This window comes from Nannospalax galili, unplaced genomic scaffold (assembly GCF_000622305.1).
Source record: "Nannospalax galili isolate Female #2095 unplaced genomic scaffold, S.galili_v1.0 scaffold5238, whole genome shotgun sequence".
NCBI classification, from domain to species: domain Eukaryota; kingdom Metazoa; phylum Chordata; class Mammalia; order Rodentia; family Spalacidae; genus Nannospalax; species Nannospalax galili.
The window spans coordinates 20554-31670 of record NW_008340934.1 but is presented as its reverse complement, the minus strand read 5'-3'; the positions used below and the strand labels follow the sequence as shown (position 1 = coordinate 31670).

At 50.5% G+C, this 11117-nt stretch overlaps 1 protein-coding gene across 1 annotated transcript in view; it reads right to left on the bottom strand.

Moving 5' to 3' along the window:
• Positions 1-6472: 6472 nt before the first annotated feature.
• The window catches only part of Bmp8a (bone morphogenetic protein 8a), a gene marked incomplete at its 5' end in the record, with an annotated part of 17885 nt that continues 13240 nt past the window's right edge, over positions 6473-11117 (bottom strand). Inside the window, one exon of the mRNA XM_029564948.1 lies at positions 6473-9560. Coding sequence (XP_029420808.1) covers positions 9411-9560 — 150 coding nt within the window. The remainder of the gene's footprint in view (positions 9561-11117) is intronic.

Genomic DNA, 11117 nt, shown 5'->3' with positions numbered 1-11117 from the left:
CGTGTTTTGTGACACACACCTGTTTTAATTTTATTATTTCAAAAATTTTTTTTTTTTTTTTTGGTCTTACAGGGTCTCCCTGTAGCCCCCAGCTGGCCTGGATTTGCTATGGAGACCAGGCCAGCCTCGAACTCACAGAGATCTGCCTGCCTCTGCCTCCCAAGTGCTGGCATTAAAGGTATGTGCCATCAAGCCTCGCTCTTATTTTCTTCCTATTGAGTCTAATCTGTGTTCCCCAAATGTTCTTGGATGTGGTTCTCTCCCTGAGTCTGGTCAACCCACCAGGCATCACATCAAACAAGAAAGCTGACTCTTCCTCTCCCAGAAGCTGTCAATTGGCAATAGATCCTTGGATAGGGCTGGGGCTTCTTGCCCACCTCCCCTATCCATGCTGGGTTTTTGATTAGCGTGTGCTCACACAGGTTTGCGCATGCTGTCACAAGCACTGTGGGTTCATATGTGCAACTGCCCTGTGGTGTCCAGACAACAGTTTCCTTGGATTGGTCTACCACCTCTGGCTCTTACAATTTTTCCATCCCCTCTTCCTCAATGATTTCTGATACTTGGGAGGAGAGGCTGTGTTGCATTTTCTATATATAAGATCATACTATCTGCAGACAGAGATAGTTTTACATTTTCTTTTCTAGTTGAATGCCTTTCCTTTTGAGCCTCACTGTGTAGCCAAGACCGAAAATTCACAATCCTCCTGCCTCAGCACCGAGTGTTGCAATTACAGATGCGTACTCTCATGCCAGCCTTCCTTTTTGCTTCCTCCCCCCCAATGTCCTTGCTAGGGCCTCCAAGATAATGTTGACTAGAGGGAAAGAGGGCAGACGTCTTTGTCTTGCTGCTCTTAGGGGGAAGGCATCCAGTCTCCCCCGATGTGGTTTTCTGTGGCTGCCCCTTGTTAGATCAGAAAAGTCTCTTTCCCTTCCAGTGTTGCATGCTTCTATCATTAAAGAAGGTGGGGGTTCCACAAAATCTTTGCATTCATTCAGATTATTTTGTCATTTTATCTCTGTTTTATTAATGTGGAGCATTACATTAATTGGGCTTGGGATATTAAACCAACCTTGCATTCCTGAGATTGATATTGAGTGACTGATGATTAATATTCTGGGCATTGAACCTACGGCCTCACAAATGCCAGGCAAGTGTTCTATCACTGAGCTACATTCCAAGCCTCCCACACTCACACTTACAATTTTTTCACCCCGCTTCCTCAATGTGTGTATATATGTATGTCCATATGTGTGTGTGTGTGCATATGTATGTGCTCACCTTGTGTGTGCACATTGGAGGCCAGAGCAGGACTTCTGGTATCTTCCTAGATAGGGTCTCTCACTGAACTGGAAGGTTGATGTTTCAGCTAAGCTGGTTGGACAGTGAGTTCTCGGGATCCACCTGTCTCTACCAACCACTGCTGAAGTTACAGGCATGGTCCTGACTTTTTAGGTGAGTGCTGGAGATTTAAACTCTGATCCTTATCCTTGCAGTGCAGGCACTCTTATCTACCAAGCCATCTTTTAAAAAAATATATCTTATTTTATTTATTTTTTATTTTATTTTTTTGGTCTTTTTGAGACAGGGTCTCCCTGTAGCCCCAGCTCTCCTGGAACTATGTAGACCAGGCTGGCCTTGAACTCACAGAGATCTGCCTGCTTCTGCCTCCCAAGTGCCAGGATTAAAGGCGTGTACCACCACACCCAGCCCCTAAAAAAATATATTTTATTTTTATGTGTATGTGTGGATTGCCTGCATGTATGTAAGTGTACCCATGTAGTGCAATGACTGTGGATGTCAGAAGGTGTCAGATCCCCTGAACTGGAGTTATGTATGGTTGTTAGCCACCATGTGGGTGCTAGGAATCGAACCCCGGTCCTCTATAAGAGCAACCAGTGCTCTTAACCACAAAGCCATCTCTCCAGCCCCCAAGTCATCTTATGAGTGAATCTTTTCCACTTGATTATGAGCTTCCCTGGGGTTGGAACCAACATCGCCAGGGATCAACAGGAGCCTCACTACCACATAGACAGTATTTGCTGAATGAATGAGAAGAAAAACCAGTATGAAAAGATCAAAACAGTCTTACTCATCCTGCCTCACTAGACAAAGTGCCACACCTGTGAGGTTCATGTATCCCAGAGCCTGAGCCAGCCTGCAGGAGGGCTGTCGACAACCCTCACAGACATGCTGTTATGGCTGGGAGCTGGGGGCGGGATGCTGGTGAGCTCGTTTCTCCCAGACCCCCTTTCCATGGCCAACTTGGCCCAAACACCAGTGACTCCCAGTTCTTCCTGACTTGTGACAAGGCAGATTGGCTCGATAGCAAGTGCGTGGTACTTGGGAAGGTCACTGAAGGCCTGGATGCCTTGCAACAGTTGGAGCTTGTTTCTCCATTCTCACCCTGACCCTGGTTCAAAGCCTTGTGAAGAATCTGGCCAGGGCACTCTGTGGCCATGGCAGGGCCTGCCTCTCCTCTGATTACAGGTGGGATGGCTGGGCTGGATAGCATTAGTTGTCACTTTGACACACCTGGGTAGAGGGAACCTCAACTGGGGAATTGCCTCCCTTAAACTGGCCTGTGGCCACGTTTGTGGGGCATCTTCTTGATTGTTGAGTGATGCGGGAGGGCCCAGCCCACTGTGGGTGGTGCCAACCCTGGGAAGGTGGTCCTGTATTGTATACAAAAGCAGGTTGAAGTGATTAAGAGCACCGACTGCTCTTGCAGAGGACCAGAGTTCAATTCCCAGCACTTAAATGGCAGCTTACAACCATCTATAGCCTCAGTTCCTGGGGGAATTTGACACTTTCTTCTGAAATGCCCACCCTGTGGGCATTTCCCGACACGGTACACTTACACACATGTAGAAAATACACTCATACACATAAAATAAAATATTTTTTAAAAAAGAAAGAAGGTTGAGCACGGGTCAGGGGAGCAAGCCAGTCAGCAGCCGTTTCTCCACGGCCTGTGTTCCAGCTCCTGCCTCCAGGTTCCTGCCCTGAGTTCCTACCTTGGGCTCCCTCGGTGATGAAGGTGATGAACTGTGACCTGGGAGGTGTAAGCCAAACAAACCCTTTCCTCCCCAAGCTGGTATTGGTCAGAGAGCTTTGTCACAGCAATCGAAGGAAGGCTAGAACAATGGGTATTCCTGAGTTTTTCTTCAGGCCCCTCACCCTCTCCTTCTCTTTGCTCCTTGACCTCTCTGCTCTGCCTGAAAAGGCCGAGAGCAGCAAGGAAAGGAAGGCAAAGCAAAAGGCAACCGTTGCTGATGGATGCGGGGGAGACTGTGCTCTCTGCTCCCCTCTGCTTTTGACCCTGAGTCGAGGAAAGAGGTGGTGGCCTCTGGAGCACCAGCAGGGGGTGTCCTGTGAAGCAAGCGTGAGTGGCCCGGACCTTTCCTCAGGGTCAGCTTCCTCAGCAACAGCTCCTCTACAGCATGCCCTGGTCGGCCTTGCTCTGGGCTCTTTCTCGGGAGCAGCTGGGACCTGGGAGGGACAGGTGCCCTTCTTACCACCATGGGCAGCTGCAGCTAGCCACTGGCTCTCCCAGGCATGGGCTGCCACAGCCTGTCTTGGGCATCTGTGGTTCCTGGGCAGTCTGTTTTAGTTTAGTTATTTTTATTTTATGTGTATGAATGTTATACCCACATGAATGTAAGCATCTCATGTGTGCAATGCCCACAGAGGCCAGAAAAGGGCATTGAATCCCTTAGAACTGAAGTTTCATATTGTCATTAGTCACCATATGGGTACTGGGAACTGAACACAGGTTCCCTCTGCAAGCACAAGTCAGTGGTCTTAACCACTGAGCCATCTCTCTAGTCCCCCCACCACCTTTAAAAAAAAAATGTGTGTGTGTGCCTGATCATCTGTATGTGGACCACATGGATGTAGATCCCTACAGAGTCCAGAAGGTGTTGGAATCTCTGGAATTGAGATTTCAGTGGTTGTGAGTCACCTGATGTGAGTACTGGGAACCCATCCCAGGTCCTCTGTAAGAACAGCAAGTACTCTTAACCACTGAGACATCTCTCTAGCCCCATAGACAACTTTTATTTTTATTTTCTAAAATAAACCCTGGTTTTTGTAACTGACCACTGACTAGGTCCCAGAGGCGGCAGCTGGGACGGACTACAGCGTCTTCCTCCAGCTTCCCTCCTGAGACCAAGGCCCTGGGAGAGACACCCATGTGGCCTCAGTGCAGGGGGGTCTGAAGTCAAAGCTGGGCAGAAATGCCTCTGTGTTCTCCTGCTACCAGACAGGTTCACTAACCCATCCTCTCCTCCTTCACCCATGGAACCAGTGTCAGAACTCTTCTCCCACACAGCATCGAAGCCCCTTCCCTACCAAACTCAATTTGGTGACAGGGAGGAATACACAAGCCAGAGCTGGCTCTTATGTTGTACCTCCCAAGTTCTGCCAGGAAATGGCAACCTGGGGTAGGCTGGCCTCACTCCTATTTGTTCTTGTCCAGCCAGGCCCCTCGTGGCATCTCCAGTGTGTTGAGGCTAAGCCCATGCTCCCTAGCTTCCTCTAGTGCTTCCTCCCGAAGCCTGTGGAGACAAGAAAAGAGAATCCGATCCCCTGGAAGTGGAGTTACGGGCGGTTGTGAGCTGTCATGTGGGTACCTCTGGAGGAGCGGCACATCCTCTTAACCACTGAGCCATCTCTCTGGCCCTCAGGCTATGTTCTTCTTTGGGGTCACGGTCAGGATAAACCCACAGGGGAGGGGAAGAAGCCTGGCCTCAGCCCTGATGGCTACAGGCCCTTAGGGCTAGCTTGACTTTCTGCGTTCAGATAGGGCTCTTCCCTCCTTTGGTTGGCATGGGCCATCTCCACTGGTTTAGAGCCCAGCAGGGACCTGGCTCCTTAAGACAGCATCCCTCTTACTGGTAATTAGTCATAGTGGTCAGGACAGGCAGCAGGCGTCCAGGTAATAATGCTGGCTACGGAGGGCTATTGTGAGAGAATATGAATCGAGTGAAGGGCTCATCAATGGCTGACTCCAGGGGGGCATGTGGGGAGGTGGAGCAGGCTAGACTGAGGCCCCTGGGACAAGTGATGGCACAACTCTGTGAAACAAAGATGAAAATGGGGTGGGAAGATAGGACTGATCTTCTGAACTTCCCTGATTGTCCTGAGAAAGTGAGACCAACAGAACGGGGCCACCAGGTACCTTCCTCAGAGGTTATTCCACTGGCCCACCTGCTTCCCTTGTACTTTGAGGTCACCTGAGCCTCAGAGGTGAGGCAAGGGGCTTCCCTTCTCTTGTCACCTCAGTAGAAGCCTACTGTGCCAGGCGTGGCACAGAGGGAGAGAGAGCTCCTGGTCGTAGGCTTTGACCATGCCCAGTGGGCCCAGGTCACTGCTGCCCTTTGAGCAGCCTGTTCTGTGTGCAAGAAGAGGCACAGATCAAGGCATGGACTGCATGCAGGTACAAGTTATGTTTTCAAAAAATATTTAATACCAGAAAATTTCAAAGTCTACTATATATTGAATAAATCAGATCACCAAGCAGTATACAGTATGATCCGAACTTTGTAAGCTACCCGTGTGTGTGTATTTGTGTGTGTGTAAATGCACTAAGAAGAGACTGAGTTATTAACTCTGGATATCTAGGTGGCAGGATTATGGGATTTGGAGTCTATTCTTTAATCAATAAATTAATCTTGTGTCTGTGTCTATGCGATGTATGTGATTTTTAAAAGCTTTTATTATTTTATGAGTATTTTGCTTGCATGTATGTAAGTGTACCACAGGCATGCAATGCCCGTAGAGGTCAGAAGGTGTTGGATCCCCTGGAACTAGTTACAGAAGGTTGTGAGCCATGTGGGTGCTGAGAACCAAACCTGGGTCCTCTGCAAGAGTAGCAAGTGCTCTTAACCACTGAACCATCTTCCTAGCACCTTTAATTCTAAACATTTTTTTGGGTCTTTTTGAGACAGGGACTCCCTGTAGCCCTAGCGGGCCTGGATTCGCTACGGAGACCAGGCTAGCCTCAAACTCACAGAGATCCACCTGCCTCTGTCTCCTGAGTGCTGGGATTAAATGCGTGCACCACCACGCCTGGCTGAATATTTTTTTAAAGGTCAAATTTCAGGCATCTTCAAGGAGAAACTTTGAAAGTCCCCTTAGACACATGAGGGCACATATCCACTTTCAGGACACAGGAGGGCCACTCCTGAAGGCCACACCTGCTACCTTCTTAACAGAGACCCCAGTGCTGTGCCTGTGGTTTGGCCCATTTTATAGGCAGGCAAGGTGCAGGGCCATCCCTGAGAGATTTTTTTTTTTTTTTTGAGATCAGTACAGCAGTTGTGCAGGGCACACTCTGGGAGATGGTATTGCTAGGAAAGAGGGCTGGGGCCCAAACTGCCAAGTCTATTTAAAATGAGATAGCATCTACTTCATACACCTCTGTGGGCAGGTAGGTGCTGAGTGCTCTATGAGCACATCTGGGCCTGGGGGTGCCTTACAAGGGCAGGTCGAAGCCAGCACTTATTCTATAGGGTCAGTGCAGAGGGCTGGGCAGGGGGTCAGAGTCACAAAGCCAGAGCCATGACTTGATGCCAGGTTTATTCTGCACAACTCCAAACCTGTGCTCTCTGCCTCTTTCCTGTGGAACTGCAGGGAGTTTCTCCATGGGGCATTTCCCACTGCTCTGCATCAAGTGTTCTGTATCCAGCTGTCATCCAGGTATGTTCTGCAGCTGTAAAGACGTCCATGGGCTCTGTCCCATTTGGAGTGGTCCCACACTCAGACATGCCTTCATGTCCTCTGTGGTGCTTACTGATCTCAGGGTCCTTCAGCAACTGTCATTTTTGCTTCTAATGTGTATTTTGGGTGGCCAGAGGCAACCAGAGAACCAGATGGCCTTGGTAAAAACACTGACACCTCAGGGCCTTGTATGTCCATAAGCACCTCTAAGATCTTTCCATTTGGTGTCATCCAGTAGCTGCCTGGCTGGCTACAGGTGCCAGACGTCTGGGCCCTGGGAGGCCACAGTATATCTGCTTTGCTGTGGGTAACAACCATGGGCTCTTGTGCCCCTACTTGGCACCCTCATTTCGCACACATTCCTGGCACCCCTGACCAAGCCCGGTGATGTGCTGGGAAGAGAAATTTTCTGGGTTATGCTGTGAGTCTCATGGCACTTGAGTTGGAGAGGAGAGGGCCAGGAGGCAGGCAGAACTGGCTGGAAGGCTTTTGCGATGAAAGAACACTGCTTTAGTTTAGATCTGGGCCCCCAATGGCCCATATACGCAAAGCTTAGTCCCTGGCTTGGTGCTGGTGGGAGATGTGGGCTGGAGGGCTTCTGGTCATTGGGGGAGTATCCTTGAAGGAGAACCTGGGACTCAGGCTGCTCTTCTTCCTCTCTTCAGCTTCCTGTCCACCATGAGATGAGTGGCTTTGTCCTGTTTTGCTCTATGTGAGGATATTCTACCTTACCACCAGTGAAAAGCAGTGGGACCAACTAGCCACATACAGAAACCTCTGAAACTGTGAGACAAAATAAACCTTTTTCTGCTTTAAATTGATTGTCTAGGGTAAATAACAAAAAGCCAACTGACAAGACCTGTGTGTTCATGTCACAGACAAGAGACGTAAGCTTTGATAAGAAAGGTGACTTTTTCAGATACTAAGCAAGTCAACTTCCTTGACATTCAGGCTCTTGTCTTGTGCAATCTCTGTCAGCCTTTGTTTGAAGCTTGAGGCTCTTGGGGGAACTCATTACATTCCAGACAGTCTGGGCCCATTCTTTGTGTTCTTGGAAGGGTCTCTTCCTCTGGGCTCACACAGGAAACCCTCCCAGGTTGAGGCAGTGGGATTGCTGTCTTGAAGCATGGCTCCTGTTGCCAGGCCTGCCCTCCCTGTGGCCCACCCAAGGATACAGAGTGTGAACTCCAGAAAAGTGCATCTCTGAGCACCTGGGTGGGTCCACCTCTGCTGGGTGTGTCCCTAGCTGGGGATGGGCCCAGGACCTGCTCTTAATGACACAGTTTGGGCAGTCAGACTCTGTTCCCGCAGGTAAATTATAGGCTTAGCAAGTCAGAAATCAAATAAACACTCTGGCTCCCAGCAGCTGCTCCAAGAAGAACAGTGGTTTCCGGGAAAGGGAAGCTGGGACAAACCTCCCCACCCAACTCAGCCTAATTACCACCTGTCAGTCCCCTGGGACAGGGGCCTTTTCTTTGACTCACAGGCCCCAGAAAGAAGATGGGGCTGCTGGGCCCCCAGGGTGACGCCAACTTGGTGACCAATCTGTTCTTAGTTCCCAGACATAAGCAAATGCTGACACTCCTTCCCTTTGCCCAACACCTGGCCAGAGGGCTGTCCAGTCTCCGTGCCCTGGGTGGGATGATGTCTCCTCAGAGAGCAAGAGCAAAGCCAAATCCTTTCCCCTGAGTGGCTGATGGTGACTGTCTGCAGGTCTGTACTGGGGATGTAGAGGCCTGTCCAGGTGCAGCACAAGGTGTACCCTAGGGAGATCACTGGTGCAGGTCATGGTTGACAGGATGAAGTGGTTACATACAGTGTGCCAGCTTGGACCAGTCACTGCTGCTGTTGCTCTTGCTCCTGCTAAGAGTTTACTTTACCTCAGGGTCCTGCCCCAAAGAGTCAGCATGGTAATAATGGTGGAGGAACTTGAAACTCCCAAGGTTCTTTGCTTCTCTGCGGGTCACGGTCGTCTCCAGAAGAGCAGGTCCAGGATGCATGCCATAAAATGTCCCTCCCAGCCTCACCATAGGTTGTGAGACACTGTTATTTTTATTTATTTTTTTCTTTCTTTCTTTTTGTTTTTTGGTCTTTTTGAGATGGAGTCTCCCTCTAGCCTCAGCTAGCCTAGAACTCACTGTGTAGACCAGGCTGACCTCGCTCTCCCATAGATTCCTCTGCCTCTGCCTCCCAAGTGTTGGGCTTAAAGGCATGTGCCACCATACCCAGCCAGATTGTTCTTTTTCTAACAAGCTGACCCTGCATTTGAAGAGTGCAGTAACACACCATTCTGAAGACGTGTGTGGTTATGTCCAGAAATGTCCTGACCCCCATAGTGACTGCTGAAGAGCCAGGTTGGCCAGTTTTAGACTCCAGGGCCTTCTTAGACCATTCTGAGCCATTCTTTAGCAATTCAGGCCCTCATATAGAATTTCAGTGCTATCCCAGCCAACTTAGTCAGCTCTGAGCTGCCCTGTGCTTGGGGTGGGGTTTGGGGAAGGCAATAGGCCACGAATCCCAAGGCGGGAGGTGGGGGATGGGGGATGGGGGGCTAGGGAAAGGACAAAAAGTTTAGCAGGATGTGCCAGAGGAAGTAAAGGCTTTCCAGTGCCCATGCCTGAGCTACGACAGATAGTGAGGGTTTCCTGCCTCTGGCAATGGGCCTGGCCAGATGGGTGGCCAGGGTTTCAGTGGCAGCCACAGGCCTTGACCACCATGTTGCGGTGCTTGCGTAGGATGACGTTGTTGCTGCTGTCATAGTAGAGCACAGAGGTAGCACTCAGCTTGGTGGGTGCACAGCACGCCTTGGGGACGGCATCTGGTTTCATCAGGTGCACCTGGCAGGGAGGGGACGTAAGCAGAGGCATGAGCCTGGTGGCCTCCTCAAGAACCCACCCAGCAAGGCCCCAGTTCTCTGCTATCTTGCCCAAAGATCTTAGCTACCTTGACCAGCCCAAGGTCTTTCTCCACCCACAGCCTGGAAAGGTTCCTCCTTGCACATTTGTTCTTTCCACACCCTCAGGCACAGCCTAGACATCTGAAATGGAGGGACCCACGCACAGCCCTTGGCTCTCAGTCCCTTGGCATACCCCTAGCCATATCTGTGCCCAGGCGCAGACAGCCCTGGTGGTCCCCAGCACTTAGTGCCCCCATGCCCTCCACAGCATTTCCCCTGGGGCTTCACTTCCCCTCTCTGCTCTGTGCTCTACTACATCCCCGTCGGTCTCTCCAGCAGCCATGGAGGGGGTGGTCACCCCCGCAGACTGAGCTAGGAATGTTCATGGAAGCAACGTACAAGTTCTAGAACTCTGTCCCCTTAATGTTATCTCACTCCCATAACAGCTTCTCACGCAAGTCTTGGCCTTTGCAGATGAGGGGCTCCACAGTTCATGGCTGTCTGACGGTGCCACAGGACTTGAAAGAGGTGCCCATCCTTCTGCCCCTATAAGGCAGCTTTTGCCCACCTGAAAGTGTCATTGAGTAGCTATTTCCAGCCTCTAAACAAGCCTATCCTGAGACCTGGCAGGACCAGCTACAGATCATACTGGACTCCTCTCAGGGCCCCACCAGAGGGTCCTGAAGGACAGCACTGTGGCCAGAGGGAACAGGAATCTGTCTTGTGTGTGTTCATCTGCGCAGAGCTTCACCCAAGCCACCCAGAACCCAAGAGCGGGGTCTACATGAAGCAGTCTGAGGGGATCCCTGCCATTGTATGGCAGCCCAGCTCTGAGTCAGTCTGCTGGACACAGCTGCCATGGGGGCAGCATCCTCACTGAGGCTGTGTGGGGACGACAGGCCCCTGGGGTGACATACAGCAATACTGGAACCTGGGTGCTGATGCTTGCGACCTGTCCATCTACAAGCCCAGGTGACAGAGCCAGGCAATGCCAGCTGCCTGTGTGGGCCAGGGGCCTGAAATGTCTGGATTTCAGAGAAGGCCTTCCCTGAGTTGGGGTACTGGAGAGAGAGGTCGACACCACAGGTACCTCCATTTCTCACACTTCCCACAGCTCTGAGCTTCACCCAATGATGGGCACACAGAGAACGGGTTTGATTCATCTGGTATCCACAGGATGTTTTGTAGCATGCAAAGGGACTCCCTTGTAATTTATTTGAATTGTATTTTTGTTTTTTGTGACAGGGTCTCCCTGTAGCTCCAGCTGGCCTGGAACTTGACCAGGCTGGCCTTGATCTCACAGAGCTCATCCTGCCTCTGCCCCCTGAGTGCTGTGATTAAAGGCATGCACCATCATGCCCAATTATGAACTGTATTTTTGTATGTTTGTTTTTATTTGGTTTTCAGTGCTGGGCATCAAACCCAGGACCTTGTGCATGCTAGGCAAGTGTTCCCTCAGTCACAACTCCCAACCATATGCCATGTGAAAAGCAAAGTC